Consider the following 20757-nt stretch of genomic DNA (forward strand, 5'->3'; position numbering starts at 1 on the left):
TCCTCCCAGGTGTTGTTTGGGTCCCCACATCTTCGGTCTGGCGTGATGGACCCTTATCAGCAGGAGGACCTGGTGCCCAGCACTTGGCCTGGGGAGAGTGTTGGGCCTGGGGGGAGAACTCAAGGGCCGGGGGGGAAAGTGGGGGGAAAGTGGGGGAGAAATCAAGGGGGGGAGTGTCTGGGGCCTCGGGGGACCCTGGGGCCTCTTCAGCCTCGGGGGCCATTTGTTGGGCCTCGGGGGCCTCTGCTCGGGCCTCGGGGGCCATTGGTCAGGCCTCGGGGGCCGGAGGTCGGGCCTCGGGGGCCGGAGGTCGGGCCTCGGGGGCCATTGGTCGGGCCTCGGGGGCCGGAGGTCGGGCCTCGGGGGCCATTGGTCGGGCCTCGGGGGCCGGAGGTTGGGCCTCGGGGGCCGCAGGTCGGGCCTCGGGGGCCGGTAGAGGCTGGAGGGCCTGGGGTTGGGCCTGGGGAGGAGGCGCCAGCTGAAGTTCTGTAAAATAATATTGCAAGATGTTATTTTGTGTAATATATTATATATATATACATTCATACACCATCATAAATAACGGGGCCCCTCACAACAACATTTTTTGGGCCCCCCTCCTCCCACGCCCCCAATGGCCCCTCCCCCTGTGAACCCTCACATCAATACAAAGGACACACAGACATCGTTAGCCAGGGCCCCCTAAAACATTCGTGGCCCTTCCCCAAATGACTCATACTATGGGCCGCTCCCTGCTGCTTCCCCCCTGCTTTAAACTTATTTATGCATATGTATTTGAAAATAGATGTGTGTATATATATATATATATATATATATATATACAATAGGAAGTGCTGGGAAGCTGCACACCATAAGGAACAATAACACCTGGGTGCCTGTGGCAAAACAAAATCTAGACAGGCATGGGGTGACAGCACACACAGGATTTTCACAAGGATTTCGCAAGGATTTTCACAAAGACGTGAAATAATATTCAGAGGTTTATTGTGAGCAACGTTTCAGTTCCTCACTGGCATTATGGTTGGACGTGATGGATGTATGTCTTTTTTCAACCCAACTTACTATGTTACTATGTTACTTTCATCATCCCTGACATTTCTTACATTTGTACCTTTAGTTCAAATTACTTGCTAAATCTTTTACTGAACGTATACTGTAAAAGCATAATAAAGTACAATAATTACCTTCCGCAATTTCAGCGACCAGTTCTGGGCTCCTGCGCTTAAGGTCGGACCACAGCCGCCGGAGCTGGTGGGGGCCCACATCAAGGGCAAACCTGGCGAGCAAACCTTGTCTTAGCTCAGCCAGGATTGCCCTCTTCCTCTCGTGGACCCCTAAGTCCCCCGGAGGTGGGTGGTCATATCCTGCACGCAGGAGCACGCTGATAATATAGCGCCTCTCCCCTGGTAGCAAGTCAGAAACCCCAGGCATCTCCTCTCAGTTTGGCTGAATGACACAAAATGGCCCCAAGTCGCACATGTCACGAGATTACAAAATCGCCACAAAATGTCCGCAATTCGCGAGATTACAAAATCGCGAAAAAAAAATATCGCCAAAATATACATAGTAATGTATTTTGCGCGAAAAAAATATTCGCCGCTACAGTACAGTATATTTTGGCGACAACATATTCACCGCTATAGTACTGTATATTAGTAGCGAAATTCCATACATGCCAAGACTTTAGTAAAATTGAGTAAAAAGACACATACTTGAATAAATAACACTGTAAGTCCATATTTTATTGCAAAAAAATCATTTACTGTACTTTTGTATAATTTTTCGCCTGCCTGTAGTAGGTGTTAATTTTCGCATAGCCGAATGCGATATTTAGCGCGCAAAAGATATAGTGAATCATGCGATAGTATTCTTTTCAGTGCGGAAATTAACGTATGCGCTAAAACTTGTGCGAGAAATAACCATGCGAAAATGGCGATTTTTCGCACGCGATAATACTATGGTGAATCGCGCGCAAATTATTTTGCGTTTTTTACTAAAGTAAAGTGCGATAATTTTTATCGCACTTTACTTTAGTGAATCAGGCCCTTTAAGTTTTAACGCTACAAAAAAGGCGCAACTTTTCGCGCAAGTTTTAACACTACGAAAAAATCGCCAGATTTTGCGCTACTTTCGGAATGGCTACGAAAAACTCGCGTTTTTCACGCAAATCGTATTGGTAACGAAAAAGTCGCGACAATTCCGAAAAGTCGTAAAGACTCCGAAAAAATCGCAAAAAGTACGAAAAAGTCGCAAAATGTTCGTTTTCCAATCGGAATTTTTCCAATTCGGATTCGAATTCGTGTCTTAGTAAATCAGCCCCCTAGTGGTGAATTCTCACAAACAAACAGTACCAAGGCTTATTGGGGAACAACATCCTTTTTTTTTGATGGAGAGGACCAGATATGCCTTTTATAAACAGAAAGAATCAAAATTACAAATCTACATAATTAAAAGGGGGCACTGCATAATATATATATATTATAACGTTGTGCCTAAAGGAACACATTTATTAAAAGAAGTTTCCCCCTATTGTTACAGGGGTACGAGGGATGGCTCTGTTTTTCCATTCTCATGCTTGCAACAGAATTTGCAAAAGCATGGGACTGACACCCTTTGACATTTCGGCCAAAGAAAAGGCTGTTTTGGATAACTGCAGCAAAATGTTGGTAAGTGATTTATACAAGCTCGGTCCTAGATGTATAAATCGTGTTAAAATTCAAATCCTCTATGTGTGCATTTTTCTTAAATACTTAAGCTGGACATACACTAATAGCCAAATCAGCCAATCAGCAATTTCCTCACTGTAACTAGGGGGGTTTAATGCAGTGTTTCTCAACCTGTGGGTCACGTCCCCTTTGCTGGTCGAATGACCCTTTCACAGGGGTCGCCTAAGACCATCAGAAAACACATATTTCCGATGGTCTTAGGAATAATTTTATGGTTGGGGGTCACCACAACATGAGGAACTGTATTAAAGGGTCGCGGCATTAGGAAGGTTGAAAACCACTGGTTTAAAGAAATAAAAATTGTGGACTATTTTTTACTATATAGGCACCCAAAGGCCACCCTCATAAAGCTGCCTCCATAGGCTCGTATTCTTGGGTGCCTTTATTAAAAATAAAATAAAAAAATTTTCTGGTGTTCTAGGGATCCACTCAGGCCTTGCAAATATATAATAAACGTTTAGTAGACCCCCTCTTAACACTCGATAAATATGTCAATGCCAGTATTTAATTTTTCTTAATATGAATGTTTGTAATTAATTCTGCTTTAATTTAGTGTGCATTATCACTCATATGAAAGGCATTGTTTTTACCCAGCAAACAGCCCAGACTGTTGTTCGTGGCATTGAGGAAAAGTGTGGCAGCAATCGGGTCAGAACCATGTCTGGCAGCCGCCCACCTCTTCTCTCACGTCTCTCTGAAAACTCTGGAGATGACATGAGTGACATGGCGTTCGATTCCTTACCTAGCTCACCTTCCCCAGTCACCCCCCACGGCCATCGATTCGATTCGCATGGTAAGTACAGAAGCCACCTCTGCAGGTTAATACAAAGCAAGCTGATTAAAATATGTTAATGGAGTTTTTCCAGTGCCCCAGATCAGGTACTGAGCTGGTATTTTCCATTGCTGGAATTTTCATTATTAATGGGGTAGAGGCAAGAAACAGATTTATTCCATTTTGTAGTTATTTAGATCACTGAAGATTAACTTTTTTCTTGTTGGTAGATTTCTGCAAAAAAAAAACAGTTTTTGCAGCTTGATCCCACACCCAAAAATGAGGAACCCCAAAACATAGAATCAAATACACACTGTAACTTGAGTGTCGGCAGCCGTATCTGCAGTATGTTCAAAAATACATACTTGATAAAGTATGTATTTTTGACAGTACACTTGATAAAGGGTATTGACCCGAAACATGTTGTGTTACCACTACCCACAATAAATGTTTTGCAGTAAATCTGCTGAAGCTTTTTTTCCTACTTTTTGGATATCTGCAGTTTGTAAAGGGGTAATCTTATGAGGAAAATGCAGAGCTCTTTGCTAGCATTTCAATCCACAGGTCAGCTCTGCAGATAAATACTGGAATGAAGTATAGGTATGGGACCTGTTATCCAGAATGCTTGGGACCTGGGGTTTTCTGGATAAGCGGTCTTTCCATAAATGTGCACCATACTTTAATCCCACTAAAAAATTATTTATAAGTTAAATAAACCCAATAGGGTTGTTTTTCTTCCAATAAGGATTAATTATATCTTAGTTGGGATCAAGTATAAGCTACTGTTTAATTATTACAGAGAAAAAAGTAATCTTTAAAAATTTGAATTATATGATTAAAATGGGGTATATGGGAGATGCCTTCCCCTAATTTGGAACTCTGGATAATGCTTTTCCGGATAACAGATGCCATACCTGTATATATATATATATATATATATATATATATATATATATATATATATACACAAAGGATGGCACACCGCTACATAACATACCTCGGGTGCTCGGTAAAGGGTTCCAATAGTATAAAAAAGACCAGCAACTCCGGGATTTCTTGTGAAAAATCAAAACATGTATTCAAAGTAGCATAAACAGCCGACGTAACGTTTCGGTCCCCATTGGGACCTTTCTCAGGGCATCCATGCCTTGTAACACACATCTTTAAATCACCAAAAACCAGTAAATCAATAGGAAGTGACATCACAGTGTGCTGCCATAAAGTGGCTGAAGCCATAAAGCAAGTGAAAGTGCTGAAAAGTGCTGTAAAGTGTTCAGTGCTGGGCAACATCAGCCTAATAAAGTGTTAAGCAGCATTAACATAATAAAGTGACTTAGTGAAGATTGTTAATCCAAAAATTACAGGTATGCATAATATCATATAAAAATTCATATAAAATTCCATGCAGTAAACATTTACAGCGAGAGGTTAATGTGCAACATAAAGTACTTTTTCAACCATACATCGACATATATACAGAAAGTGCACGTGCAAAACCTGTTTCTCAGGATATCCCCTATCTCGGAATTTCTGGCACATCCTATTCTCCTGTATTTCTCGTTCTCCTGTCTCACTTACCAATCTCTTAACTCTAGAGAGTTGACTCACTGGAATTGAGCTTTTCGTATGTGGTGGATGTTGACTTTTGAAATGTAAAATCTAGTTTCGATCTGTTGGCTTAGTGAAAAGAGAAGTACATAAACTGCCTTCAATATTTCTATAGATTCGTACATCCAAAAAGTGAATTTGTTGGAGATCATGAGTAAGTGTCAAAGTGATAGAAGGATGTATATCATTCAATTTATTGTGGAACAGTTTCAGGGAGCCAATGTCACCCCACCACAGTACAAACACATCATCGATGTATCTCCACCAAGCCAAACAATGTTCGGGCCGCCAGTTGGACAGCACTGCTCTAGAGTTTAGAGATTGGTAAGTGAGACAGGAGAACGAGAAATACAGGAGAATAGGATGTGCCAGAAATTCCGAGATAGGGGATATCCTGAGAAAGTGATTAATAAGGCACAATATAGAGTACAACATTCTACTGGAAGGAGAAAACAGGGAGGTGGGCGAATACCTTTTGTTACACAATATTCAGATTGCAGTGAAACAGTTGCTCAAACTTTACGTAAACATTGGTATATTCTTAAAAAGGCATATCCGTTGATACAAGAATTTGAGGCACCCCCTATGATATCATATCGTAGGGGGAGAACTATTGGTGCTTCGGTTACCTCCACGGCACTTAGAATGGAAAATAAACAAAGTTATACTTTTTTAGGAGCAAAAACTAAGGGCATGTATCCATGCCTAAATTGTACGCAGTGTGCATATGTTTCGAAAGGAAGCTATTTTGTGCATCCAAAAACAGGTCAAAAGATACAATTACGGGGGCACTTTACATGTGTCACAAAATATGCATTTTATGTGTTGATCTGTCCGTGTGGTCTCATCTATGTGGGTGAGACCACACAGATGGTAAAATCCCGTATATCACAACATCGATCAGCTATTAATCTGGGGAATACTGCATTACCGGTGTCTAAGCATTTTTGTGAAAAGGGCCACACTGCAGAACAGCTCAGGTTCATGGTATTGGAATCTATACCGCCTCTAAAAAGAGGAGGTGATAGGGAACTTAGGCTGAAACAAAGGGAAGTGTAGTGGATTAATAAACTACAATCACTTTTTCCTATTGGATTGAACAAGGATTATGATTTGTTTCTCTTCTTGTAAATATTTGTATGTAATTGCACAATTTTTCTATATAAGATTCTGCTACTTGATTGACAATATTCTGCATATGTAAAAAGTTTACTATGACTTGAAATGAATCGCTATGGTAACGCTCAATCTATGATGTCATTTCCTGTATATCCCTTTAAATGTGATTCACTGGATGGATCGCATTATTACAGGCTTGATAAAGGGCATGTGTTTTGTCCGAAACGTCGCATATGTGATGTGATTCTTTTTAATACACTTTTTTGCAAATAACCCGTGTGCTGCATCTCTTTCAAGTTTTGTATAGTTGAGGGACGTGACGGCGTCCTGAAGTTGCAGAGCACCGGGGTTCGCGCTATGGATGAGTGCGGTGACAGTATTGTATAAGTTTATACATATATATATATTGACTACATTTGTCTTTTTCCCTTCTTTCTCTTTAAAGGTTGGCCTATTTTTAATGAGGTCGACAACTTACTTAACGAAGAAAACAATAACTTGGACAATCATAGAGTAAGTCGATTCATAGGTTTTTCTATACTGTTGTGTCTAAAGCTCGTTATTTATGTTACACTTATTTTTACTTTTAAGGACTCTGAAAATGGAGGGGATAGTGGATGTCCCAGTGAAAAGAGAAGTGAATCTGATGAGCTGGAACACAGAGTAAGTGAGAGTCAGCATAATTTATGGAAGACAAGAGTGATACTGGTATGGGACCTGTTATCCAGAATGTGCAGGACCCAGGGTTTTCCAGATAAGGGATCTTTCCATACTTTTGATCTACCAAACTTAAGCCTGCTAAATATCATTTAAATATTAAATAAACCCAATAGGCTTCTTTTGCCTCCAATAAGGATTAATTATATCTCAGTTGGGATCAAGTACAAGGTTCTGTTTTATAATTACAGAGAAAAAGGAAATTAGAATTATTTGCTTATAATGGAATCTATGGGCAATGGTCTTTGCATAATTCGGAACTTTCTGGATAATGGGTTTCCGGATAAGGGATCCCATACCTGTATAATGATAGTGATGTAATTTTCACTGATATTATATTAGTTTAATTTACACTGAGTAGCAGAACTGCATAGGAGCTTTTGTTGGACATTCTTGAATTGACAGATCTGATCCTGCAATTAAGATGTAGTTGCACGTAATGTAACTGATCTCTGCACTAGTGATGCCTCCCTTTCGTGCTGAAATGTTAAGTGAGTGGGGGCAATGGGGGCAGCATCAAAAAGGCTGCCTCAGATGGCACAGGGAACAGAGCAATCTTACACTAAAAGGTACAAACCTGCTGCATTTGATACATTATTTATTTATGCTTATGTGTAGATCCATAACGTCGGCAGGAGACGTTTTGAGTCAGAATCCGAAGACAGTTTTGGAAAGGTATGTACAAATAATGACATAATAGCAACTGTTGTGTCTTCCACAACCATTCCTCCTATTACCATTCTAATATATAGCTTCATTTCACTAACAAAGCAGCAGTACTGGGAATGTTCAAATTCTGCTAAAGGTTGTTTATCAACATCACTCTGTGTACTCATCTTTAAATTTTATCTTTCCAGATACAATGTTGTAAATGATATATAAATGCCTGAGCCAGGTATATTATAGGATTAATTGGGGCAAAAAAAAACAAAAAACTAAATTGGTTACAGGAAGAATATGATTTGTTTGAATTAAAGAGCTTTTTATATGGGATATAGTGCTGGACTGGCCTGCCAGAGCACTAGATGATCTCCTGGTGGGCTCCAGGATGTCATGTTCTCTGGTGGCCTCTAGGAGGGCCAGTCTGACCCTGATGGGATAGAGGCCAACCACTATAGGAGAACGCTATGTGGTATTTAGGCAAGAACATGAAGCCATTTTGCATTAATATTTGTCTTTTATTTATGTCCATTGTCTTTGTATCAAGTCAACAAAAACAGAGTGAAAAATGATAAGGGGCATATATAATTTTCATGATGCTTATCTAGTACTGCTGATTGTAATGTCCATTCTTCATTTGCTTGTCATTCTTTAACATCTCACATCATGAATTCCTTTTCTAATTTTTCTTCCAATTAGAGCAAAGGTGTAAATAAGGCCTATGTCATCCTTAAAAACAGTCCAAGGAGTAAACTGGTGATTCTGCATGATTTCATGTTAGAGTTTCCATTAAGTCGCTGCTTGTCACCAATTCACTTACCAGCATCCTTATTACTTGCACATGTTTGGATGGATTGACCAATAAAATTACAGGGAGATAATAGACTTACGCATGTTTTGGCAATGTTATACTACATGCCTTAAACTTAACGTGCCCATACTTAGACAAACAGCAGAGTCATTTTCAATGTGTGCAAAGTACAGTAAGGGCCACAAACCACCATGTTTATTGCGATTTTGTAACCCCTTCCTGGCAATTAGCACTCTAGTTATTCAGTGCATGGGGCCCACCAAAGAGCATGCCCTACTGTTATCTTGCTGAAAATTTCACTGATATAGATCGGGCAGGTTTAAGACTTCTGTCAGGGCAAGAATTGCAGGGGCTAGTTAATGCAGTCCTCCCTTTGACAGCCTGTATAGCAAACGTTGTGGTCAGATCATTTGATTGGATCAGCCCAATTTCACCAAACTCAGTGTGGGCATATAGGGTTAAGATTAGCTTATTTGGCTTCTTCACCAAATGAGCAGATCTTTATGTGTATAGCCAGCTTTAGGCAGTGCCAGTGTGCAGACGGTGCAAAGGGGGTTGCACCCAACAGCACTACGGCCTGCAAGTTGTGCTGGATATTTAATACAGAGCCTAGCAAAATAATGTGCCAACCCATAATCCATCCAATCATGGTGCTGAAAGATGTCTGCATTTTATATTCTGTGTCCTGTTAAAACACCCTATGCTAAATGATACACTTGTGTGGAAAAGGCATGCATGGATATTGCATTTATATTGTTATCGCCTAGCTGTGTAACAGAGTTTGTAAATTATTATTATGATTATGTGGCTGCAGTGTGAATGCAAGGTTTGGGGAGAACACTGCCAATGTGCAACCAATATGGACATGAGCCCTGTTTGAACTTTATATTTTTAGATACAATTGCTTCTATATATGTCTCTGAAAAAGGTATGCAATGTCAATCACAAATATCAGTGTAAAATTCTATTATGTTATATGTGCAGGGATTGTACCAAAGAAGGCTGTTTTTACTCCACCAGCAAATGGTTTTAAAATATTTTGCATAAAAGCTAAAATAAGTATATGTTCCAAAGAGGGTAATTTGTTCTTTAGCTTTAATTAGATACAGAACTGTAGGGGCTTTATTTTGTTTCCACTCTTCATTTTTCTGCTTTTCATGTCATTTGCTTCTATGCACGAGCAGTGTTTGCTTTGATCAGGGGCATTACACATTTGAGAATGTTTAATAATAATATAATGAGCTATTCAGGTTGGATATTACAGGACCGCTAGCCGTTCATTTATTATGAATGAGGCAGGCATAGAAAGCAGTGTGATTGTCTCATTGAAATCCTCCTGGTTATTACTGGTTTTAAGAGGAAAGCTTAAACATCAAATGGAAGAATAATTGTCTGTCCGTGTTCATACATAATATGTAATAGAGTTGTAATGGCCATTCTCAGGCAAACCTAGGCAGAGGCTTATCATGTAACTGTCTTTTGTATGTTTTGTAGGTCAGTGTGGAAAAATGGAACCAGTTCCACGCTTCCCGAGTTCATGTCCACAGACCCTCTTGTGTGGCGTTTGAAGTAGAAAGACTTAATGCTCTGGAACTAGAGAAGAAAATCGGGAAATCGATTCTAGGAAAGGTACAAAACGCAGATTCATGTTGTGCCTTTTCTTTTCTAGATTATCTGTTAATTGTGCAGTTACATACAAAATATGAACATCAGACAATTTTGGCCTCCATTCTTTCCAGATCCACTTTGATCCACTGAACCCCCTTTGTTTTCAAGCCTGTTCTACAAAAAGTCATTTATCTAATATTTTCACTTAGAAATGGAGGAGAATAATTTTTAATGGTTTAGGTTAGGTTATTTAACTCTTCACATCAGTGCTTATAAGGCATTGAATACATGAAAAAATCTGTTTTTTTCTGTTGTTCAAGGTTCACTTGGCCATGGTGCGTTATCATGAAGGGGGGCGTTTCTGCGAGAAAGACCAAGAATGGGATCAGGAATCTGCCATTTTTCATCTGGAACACGCTGCTCACTGTGGGGAACTTGAAGCCATTATTGGCCTTGGCCTCATGTACTCACAGTCACCCCATCACATACTGACTGATGTATCTGTCCAGGTAAGCCAGTAATTTGGCATTAGAGTCCATTAACTTATTAATTAGTAAGCCAGCTATTGAGCTTTGGAACAAACATAAGGGCCAAGCTTAATATATGCATTACTTTGCGTGCAAATTTGCCCTAACCTGTAGAAAACTAAAGGGCAGATTTATAATATAGACTGAAAGGATGAATCTAAAAGGATTCAAAGAATTTGATCTGTTTGTAATATAAGTTTGATATCATGGAAATAAAGAACTTTCTAAATATTTAATCAATTAAAAATTCTATACTGATTCTGAAATTATTAAGGTACTGACAGATTGCTAGGTGAGGATAGTAAAAGAGTAACTTGATTTTTTCAGAAACAGTACAGATTTTTTTTATTCATTATATCTAGAAATATTCTTATTTTCATGGGATAAAGCATATATTACATTTTTTGGGAAAGTTCCCCTTAAAACAAAACTTGTCTGTCTGGACCATTTTTTTATCTTTATGCAGTTTTCAGCAAAAAAGGGAGAACATAATAGGTAGCAATGTAATAAACACTGTTATGTGGTTTGAGTGGAGTTATTTGCATCAATAGTTCTTAGTTGTTGAAAATGACTTCTGTTATAGATGGTATTTTGGTATGTGTAGAAGTATGTGATATATATAAGGGGGCTTCTGTATTTATATTTCAATTCAGTCAGTAGGTATAACATTGTTCTTTTTGTACTTATCCCATTTTATCCAAAATATCATTATGGGTATTTAGTTTGTCGTCCAACCATGCTGATAGATAAGACATGTTTTGTATATACTTAAGTCTTTGGTATAGTTGCAACAGTGATAAAGCTGTGGGGATAGCCAATTAAGAGCACCCATCTAGCAGCTGCTAAGATCTGTGATAGTAAGGGTTTACAATCTTGTGGTATCTTTTTCTGTAAAAAGGCAAAAGAGAGCTTTCCAGTTTAGGTTCCACGTTAATTGTCTGGACCATTTTTAACTAATTTGCACATTTATCATAACAGACACTTATGGCAATTGGCTTTGAGCAGTTGAACATCATTTCACTTTGTGGTATTGTTGTGCATAGTGTTTAGCAGCAGCGCAGGGCACTGTCACCCTACACACACCCAAATCCTTACTCTCTGATACAAAAAACAATAGAAATTGTACCACCCAAGAAAATAAATTGTTAAATGCAATAGTGTTAGTAATCTCCTGAATGTTTGCTAAGGTGCTAATAAAGTTTGGCCAAGCTCACCTGGCTATCCAACAATCAATGCATGTTTTACTTCTTTTTTATAGCTCCTTGACCAGACCATCCTAATAAGGATCATAATAGATTATAACTGATTGGCCAAAGGTAGCACAATGGCAAATCCTCCAATCCCTGCCTTTTGGCTCTGGGGCAAACTGAAGCAGGGCCAGAACTAGGGGTAGGCAGAAAATTAGAAAATTAGCATTTCCTGTCATATAAACTGATGCTACAGGGCTGATTATTAAATTCTAATGCCAACTGCTCTGATTTCAGAGCTGCTATGTACTAATAATCTGCATTATTTTCTAGTCAGCCTTATACTAAAAATATTTTTTGTTTCCTTTGTTCCATGTAGGACACAGAAGATAATAGGATAAAAGGATTTAACTATTTGTTGATGGCAGCAGAAGCAGGAGACCGTCCTTCCATGATTCACGTTGCCCGAGCTTTTGATACTGGTGTGAACCTTGGTTCAGACAGGTAACTTCCCCAGCAAGCCTGTGTATATGCTGGTAAAACATATTGTCTATGGTATTACTATATGGCATTTAGGCTGTTCTCTAGCTTTTACTGCAGTCTACAGAAGAGAATGCCTTAAGACTACTCTGTTTATGAATCTAGTACATACTGTGCATGTTAATTAACCAGAAAATTATACAGGGGTCATGCCGTGCATGGATTTCCACTGAACAAAAGTTGTTTCTTCAGTATGTAGGAGGAAGGCCACCAATTATACTTATTACTTTTTCCGGAGCATACTGATCATTAATGCTCTTCTAACAATTTAGGATAAAGGACTGGCAAGAAGCCCTCTTCTGGTACGATTCTGCACTCAACATGACAGATTATGATGAAGGTGGTGAATATGATGGAACCCAAGATGAACCCAAATACTTGCTGCTGGCTAGGGAAGCAGAAATGTTACTTACTGGGGGATTTAACCTTCAGAAGGACCCACAGCGATCTGGTAAATCAATTATTTTTTTTTATTTCAATACTTCTAGCCATAATAAGAAAATAAGGATTAAACTTCTGGCTGGGATCCTAGTACCCTGTACTGCTGCTACATTAACTTTCAGTGAAAGGGAGACTATAAAGCTACCTTCAGCAACTTCCTACAATGTGCACGTATCCTTTTATCTACAGCCTGCTTAAAATTTAACTCAATATAGTAGCTTAGTGGATAGTTAAGAGGCTGATATTAAAAAAACTAGGTCCTCTTTGGGGAGTATGGCTGAAGTACAGTAGTTGGGGGTATATGCAGGGGCTCTATTGTATATATTGTATATGGCTTTATTTCTCTTTAAAATACAGTCTTATTTGGCTTTTGGCATGTGGCTTTATGTAATAATAGAGGCAGAAAAAAATGCCATCCCTGATTTTAAAAGTTCAAACAGGAAAAAAGAAATTATCATTTGTCTTTTTGATTAGAACCTAGAGATGTAGTAATTTCCAGGGCTTCTGTTCTGATTATGTGTTATTATTGTATGCTTTGTAGGTGACTTGTACACAGAAGCTGCTGAAGCAGCAATGGAAGCAATGAAAGGGAGGTTGGCCAATCAGTACTACCAGAAGGCAGAGGAGGCCTGGGCGTGTATGGAGGAGTAGTGTTTCTGGTCTTAGAAAAAAAGGACAAAGGCAGCTTAACTATGGCAGCAGACTGAAAAGAATACAATCTGAGTTTGTTACAGAATTTGTTTATTTTTCCTGGATTGCTCTAATGCTTGTTTACATTGAGAAAAATATACAGAATCTTATATTTTTAAGAGATATTTGAGGGGGCTGCATATATCTACAGTTCTGCTCACTGTCAGTGTACCTTTTTACCAACAGAAAAAAACTAATTTCTGCACTTTAACTTGCGTTGCCATCCAGCAACCCTTTCCCTATATTGCAGGAATCAATTATCTCGCATGTTCAAATCCACAAATAGGAGCAATTTTATTTACATTTCTGCCTAGGACCATAGTTCAATCACCAGGTAAAAAGCTAAAGCAACAAGATCCCATGTTGCCATGCACCAAAGAAAGTTTTAATGCATATGGACAAGAGTTAGAGGTTACTGACAAAAACCTACAAGTCCCAGAAGCTCATCTTGTGGGGAGGGCATGGGCCAGGAGGAAAATAAATGGAATTAATGGAAATATTAATACATATCATGTTCAGGTCCCTCAGGCAATGTTCACTCTAATTTTTAATTTCTTCTTGGCTATGTGAGCAAATAAAAAGTTTTCTGTGCACATTTTAAAAAACAGTGTGTTCAGGTTAAAGTTGCTACAAAATGTTGTGTTTACACACAAAATTCTTTGTGCGCACCTCAATTTGTTGTGTGTTGCTGGTCTCAAAATGTGAGCTTAGAGGGAACATTGTCCCCAGGCCACCCCCACTGTTGTGGGCTCTGCTTCTTATATTACCAATTGCAAAGGGAGTATCGCAAGGGAATGCGGTACATTACAAAGGAAAGGGTAATGTTTGTCAAGTTGCTTGTTGTGCCATATATTATAGATCCTTTATGATTTATGGGTTTATGGCATTGCCCTTATTTTTTCTTAATAATATTTATCAAGAGGAAAAAATTAATAGAGAAAATTGCCATGAATTGTTATGAGAAAGTGCACAAGAGCATATTGTTTCTAACTATATATTATGCAGAGTGGTCAGGTACGTAGCTGGTTATACTGACATTGGTACGTTCCCTGCATGATTATTGTGCAACAAGCTGCATGAGAAAAAATATTTCTAAAGAAGAATTTAACCTGAGATGCAGCTTCTTGTTGTGCTGTTCACAAAGGGGTTTGCTAACTGGGGTTTGCCGCCTTTATTTGTACTTTATTTGTACGCAATCTAATCTGCCAGTTGCTTTTTTAAATAGACCCTGTGGGAAACTTAAGGACATTTCTCTTTACATTCTGTATTTTCCTTTTGGTTGAATTTAGGATTAGTTTTCAACAACTAATTAAAGAAAAAATATATGAAATATTCACTGCTCTAATCAGGATTAATAGGGCAGATGATTTCTTAACAAATGTCTCAGTGCAGAAGTTTCCTCTCACTCAGATATAAAGGGCTTTTAATATTGTGAGAATTGTGTTGTGGTGATTTACTGCATATGTGAAGCTTCAAATCAGTTGAATGCGTGAATTTGTCACTATGGACCATGCAGATTCTCCGGGGGAATAGAGTGTATCTCACACAAGTGCAGCCATATGGTGCAGCACCTTCCTTACCACTGAATCCTAATTTGTTGTGATAATTGGGCAGTAACCCTTAGCATGAGCCTACTAAATAGGCTAAAATTGCATTCTGGTGATGCACAGAACAGCGAACTTGAAAGTACTTCCATTTTACTCTTGACCCTAAAACTAGACACACATTGAAAGATCCGCTTGTTTGGCGAGGTGGCCTTGGTGTGGGTGATATCGGAATGATCCAATCATTTAGCCCTCGAACCAAAAAATCAGATCACATTTACAACATACAGAGCCGCATCAACAAACCTATGCGCTCCTCGTCCCGATGGGATTTTTAAACCTGCTGGTCGGCATCCTGCTGATTCAGACATTGGCAGTCTTTATTGGCCCATGTATGGCCGCTTCAAATCATTAGTTCCTCAGAGCATTTGTAGAATGGGGAGAAGTAAATGAGATCAATAAAATATTCTTCCCAGTTACATAGTTACATAGTTATATAGTTACATAGGGTTGAAAAAAGACCATTGTCCATCAAGTTCAACCCATCCAAGTAAACCCAGCACACAGTTAAGTCCCTTGTATAATGATAGTTGTAAGGATAAAAAGAAAATCTTTTCAATACAAACATTATTTATATGGTTCATGCTGAACACAGGTTTCTAATGTCCATTTAAACACAGGGCCCCAAAGACTTCTGCGAAATTTTCCTTTAATTTTTTTTCTTGTTTATTATAGTGTCATGAATTTTCATATAGAAACACCATTGGGATTTTGATCTATTATTCTTTCCTTTAATTTTTTTTCTTGTTTATTATAGTTTCATGCATTTTCATATAGAAACACCATTGGGATTTTGATCTTATATTTTTTTCATATGTTAGAGATCATAATTTGTTGTTGTTTGTGGATAATTAAATAATATTGTTTCATTCAACGAAATGCTTAATGAGAAAGTATTACTAGAGGATTGAAATATATAGAACATGCTGGGTGTGTTTTTTATTCAAATGCCAGAGGATGGTTTTAACTCCTTTCATTGTGTTTCTGTGTATAAAAACCTGCTTTTTAACCAGGGCGAAATACTGTCTTTAAAAGCTTACCCTCTAGATAAATCTGCCCGTTATGACTAGAGCAGAATGCATGCTGTAAAGCAGTGATCCCCAACCAGTGGCTCGGGGGCAACATGTTGCTCATCAACCCCTTGGACGTTGCTCCCAGTGTCCCCAAACCAGGTAGTTATTTCTTAATTCCGGCCTTGGTGGCAAGTTTTGGTCGAATAAAAACAAGATTTACTACCAAATAAAGCCTCCCGTAAGCTGATAGTGTGCATAGAGGCTGTCTAATAGCCAATCTTAGCCCTTACTTGGCTCCTCCATGAACTTTTATGGTGCTTGTGTTGCTCTCTCAAAGTTGGGGACCCCTGCTGTAAAGGTTCCCATGTCTTGGCGTACATTAGTTGCCTATTCTGCCCCTCTGCCAAACTGGCAACTGATCGTCTATGAATGGGACCAAAATTTAGATAAGAAGTGTGATGAGCAGATAATCATCTGAAAAACAGTGTGCAGCCCTTGAGCACATAATTAGTTTGATATCACTGGCCCTACGGACGGACATTTGCTTCAGCGTGATGTGTTCACTTGGGTGGCTATATTGGACAAAGATCAACTTTTGTAATAAGGTGGCCGAACAAGCACTACAGCTCACAGCTGCCTTACCTAGGTTATTGGTAATGTCTGAAAGGACACATCATAGATGCCATCTAAAAATATTGCACTGTACTTTGTTCTTGTGAGATCAAATGCATCTCCCCTTTAGTCCTGTGGCTTCACAAGATATTTTGATCACAGCAATCTTAAAACACAAAGGCATAAGTGCTGAGCAAGTATCACAAAAGATTACAGTGCAGAGTAGTGGGAAGCAGCTGCAATGGACATTGGGTCCCCAGATGTTGCTAGTAACCCAAGCTTAATAAGCAGGGCTCTAGGCAATTGATTTATTTGGCTAATGTCACACAAGGCTCCACTGGCAAAGATATGCCAATATATGTTTCAGCAACATTTGAAGACATAGCGTTTGGCCTGTTAATGCAGTCACACGTTTTTGGGCAAAAACCCACTGTGTGAGCAGATGCTGGGCCTTTCGGTGCTTACTAAACACTGGGCAGATAGAAGTGGATGGTGTAAAACACCAACCAAGGAAACAACACATGTAACTGTAGCCTTGGATCTTAGCTTTATGGCACCTACCATTAAAATGCATAGAATGCCTCATCACTTTTGTTAGAAATATGGCAAATTTTATCTAGTGCAGTGCCCTCCAGTTTGTAACCAGGCTTGACACTGATTAAGAAGCATGTTAATCTAATGTTTCAAAGCAATACATTAGTTTTAAACACCAGCCAAGTAAATGCCAAGGTCCCTGCAGACTGAAAACCCATGATTTAGTCCCAAGGGGATGGAGGATACCCAGAGATATATTTAAGTAGAGCTAATGTATTGAGGGCTGATTCTTGCAGCGTCTGTAATTCATTGCAGTGTGAGCATCAAAAAATGATAAAGTTAAAAAAAAAAACAGTTTTTGCATTTTAAATTCTGATTATTTTATCAATCCTAAAAATATTTGTGGTTTCTGCGAAATTTGAATGAATCCAAAATGTGATGCACCATTGTTTGTATAGGTTCATACAAATTGGTTTATGTTTACAGAAATATATGCAATGTTTTGTGTGAAATCCTTTAGGGATTATGCTAGAGATGCTTGTGTTCATAAAATGATGAAAAAATACTTTTATTACAGTAATTTTCATGTTTTACCTATGAAATTGAGAGAAAGGTATTGTGTGTATGCATTTTGTTTTCTTATTTCCTTCTTTGAAAAATAAAATGTAAAAATGTATTTAAAAAAAAAATACAGAGCAGCTTGGTTGAAAGGACGTGCAAATGACTTTGATGTGCAAATGTTCTATCTGTTTTATTAACTGTTCCCTGTTTAAACTGATTTTCAAAATAAAGCAGTTCATCCTGTTTAATACTGCATCTGACTTTCTGTATCCTCTGCTACCCGCAGCCACTTCCATTATTGATTATAGGATACATCTCTTTGTTAAGCAGCTCTCCAGTTTGAAATTTCAGCAGCTGGTAGCTAGGGTCTTATTTACCTTAGCAACCAGGCAGTGGTTTAAATGAGAGACTGGAAGATATTAGCAGAGGGACTAAATAGAAAAGAAATTTAAAGGTCCTACCGTGGTTTCCAGTTTTACTCAGTGAGTACTCCTCAACAGGTAGCAGCCCTCGTGCTGGCTGTGTAGCTTACAAATATAGTTCAAAGAACCCGGAGAGTACCATTATATGCAGTGAAACAGTGTAGTTTTATTGAGACATCTTGTGCTACAAGATGTCTCAATAAAACTACACTGTTTCACTGCATATAATGGTACTCTCCGGGTTCTTTGAACTATATTTGGACTAAATAGAAAAGGAATAAAAAGTAAGAATAATAATAAAATTGTAAGTGCACAGAACAATAGGTTTTGGCTTCTGGGGTCAGCAACCCCATTTTAAAACTGGAAAGATGTTGTAGCAGAGAAATGCAAATAATTAAAAAACTATAGAAACTAAAAAATGAAGACCAGTTGTAAAGTTGCTAGGAATAGGACATTCTGTAACACACTAACACTAAGGGGCTGATTTACTAACCCACGAATCCGACCCGAATTGGAAAAGTTCCGACTTGAAAACGAACATTTTGCGATTACTTTGCGATTTTTTCGTATGTTTTGCGATTTTTTCGGATTCTGTACGAATTTTTCGTTACCAATACGATTTTTGCGTAAAAACGCGAGTTTTTCGTATCCATTACGAAAGTTGCGTAAAAAGTTGCGCATTTTTCGTAGCGTTAAAACTTACGCGAAAAGTTGCGCATTTTTCGCGTAAGTTGGCAACCAACTGACTCGGGAACATGGCTACACACTAGTATTGTCAAGAGGGGTGCCCAGGCGCAGGCAGATGCGTGACCGCGGGGAAACCATTTTCATGATCATGGATGCAGTATTGGTATTAATAGTTCATTGGATTTTGACAGGCAAAAATAAACTGCAATAAACAGGTTTTATGCAACTGCACACTCCCTTTTACTAAAATACTTGTGCCCTTAGCAGATGCTTCTGCTGCCTCCCCCTAGTTACATAGTTATATTGGGTTAAAGAAAGGACAATAGTCCATCAAGTTCAACCCCTCGAAATAACCCCCAGTGCATATATATACATTTACCTACAGAGACCTATCGAAACATATATACACACACATACTATCATTATTAGAATCTGCCATAAGAACAGCACCCATTAGGGTGTTTAACAACCTCACTACCCTCACCCTGAAGAACCATTTTGTTGCCTTAAAGTTCAGTTTTTAAGCCTAAAGGGGTGGCCTCTTGTTCTTATCTATGTAAAAAAAATCCCCCAATGTGAATAAAATTCCAGGTACCAGGAAGGATTATATAGCAGACTCAGGTCTCTGCCACCTTTTTTCCCCAAGCCCCACCCCCTTAATGGGCTGGGGGTGGGTGGTGATGTCACGGGGAAGAGGCAGGGTAGTGACATCACAGGGCAGGGCTATGATGCTGCGTATCTGCCCAGTTTTCCTGTCCGGGTAAAAACCAGATAGGTGGGTGGCAACCCTAGACTCATATGATGGAACTGACAGCGTCATTCCACAATAAGTATAATGACTATTATGTGCAACGTGGTGTGAAACTACTTATGCAGTTTCACGACAAGTACGAAAATCAGCTTTTTGAAGTGTAGGGGCCTTAGTATAAATGGTTTTTTGATGTATCTTATTAATACATATCTGTGTGTGCGGTTACTGTAACTGACAATGTTCAATCAACGTGGAATAAACAAAAAAAGATAAATACAATTATGACAATTTCACTTGCACAAAAATTTCCTTCCTGTTTGGCTTTGATAGTTGCAGGTATTGTTAGCAACCAGGATAAATACTTTTTTTTCGCTCCCTGGAACAACAGAGTTGGAACACTGAACAGAATATATAAATGACTTCTAGGGAAATTGAAAGCTGAGGCGTTGGAACGCAGGCTGCCAACCAACGCGAAAATAAAGTTTTTATTTTGTTTTCCTTTCTTTGTTTTGCTCTCTAATGGCAGAAGCAAATGCGAGCAGGCCCGGATTTGTGGAGAGGCCACAAAGGCCCGGGCCTAGGGCGGCAGAAATTTAGGGAGTGTAAACGTATGGTATGCACATGCACTCTGCCGCGGGGGGGGGGGGGGTTCGCACATGCGCACTAGGTGAGAGGGTGGGGGCGACCGGGGGGGGGCCTAGTTGTGACTCCAAATCTTGCGTGAAGAGACGTGCGTCTTGTAGGGGAGAGACCATGCAGGTGTAACCCCTTTTGACAGTGTCAGTGACAGGGCCCGGCCGTGCTAAAGTTTTCTTAGCTCAGGGCCCCCTTTAATCAAGTCCGGGCCCTCGCTTCCTCTGGCTCCTGCGGCGTCCTCCGCTATGTGCCGCTACTTCTGCGCTTTTATAAGGAAGCTGGAGAATGCTTTGTGGGGGGGCCCTGGGGGAAGCTGGAGAATTCTTTGGGGTGGGGGCCTGGGGGAAGCTGGAGAATGCTTTGTGGGGGGGCCCTGGGGGAAGCTGGAGAATGCTTTGGGGGGGGCTGGGGAAAGCTGGAGGATGCTTTGGGGGGGCCTGTTTAGGGGGGCCCTGGCTACCAAAGTTTTAGGGGGCCCTGGGCTGGCTAGCAATGATTTAGGCTACCAAAGTTTTATGTCCTTTGTATTGA

At 39.5% G+C, this 20757-nt stretch overlaps 1 protein-coding gene across 4 annotated transcripts in view; it reads left to right on the forward strand.

The window, feature by feature from the left end:
- eef2k (eukaryotic elongation factor 2 kinase) overlaps positions 1–17978 on the forward strand; it is a 63292-nt gene extending 45314 nt beyond the window's left edge. For 2 of the 4 annotated variants that reach the window (XM_012970072.3, XM_012970073.3), the window contains 11 exons: positions 2539–2666; positions 3321–3519; positions 6671–6738; positions 6817–6888; positions 7561–7617; positions 8302–8358; positions 9908–10042; positions 10342–10530; positions 12115–12239; positions 12548–12726; positions 13258–14841. In XM_012970072.3, coding sequence (XP_012825526.1) covers positions 2539–2666; positions 3321–3519; positions 6671–6738; positions 6817–6888; positions 7561–7617; positions 8302–8358; positions 9908–10042; positions 10342–10530; positions 12115–12239; positions 12548–12726; positions 13258–13367 — 1319 coding nt within the window. In that variant the 3' untranslated portion in view covers positions 13368–14841. 4 annotated transcript variants of the gene reach the window in all.
- Positions 17979–20757: the final 2779 nt, after the last annotated feature.

Source organism: Xenopus tropicalis, chromosome 9 (assembly GCF_000004195.4).
Source record: "Xenopus tropicalis strain Nigerian chromosome 9, UCB_Xtro_10.0, whole genome shotgun sequence".
Classification (NCBI taxonomy): Eukaryota; Metazoa; Chordata; class Amphibia; order Anura; family Pipidae; genus Xenopus; species Xenopus tropicalis.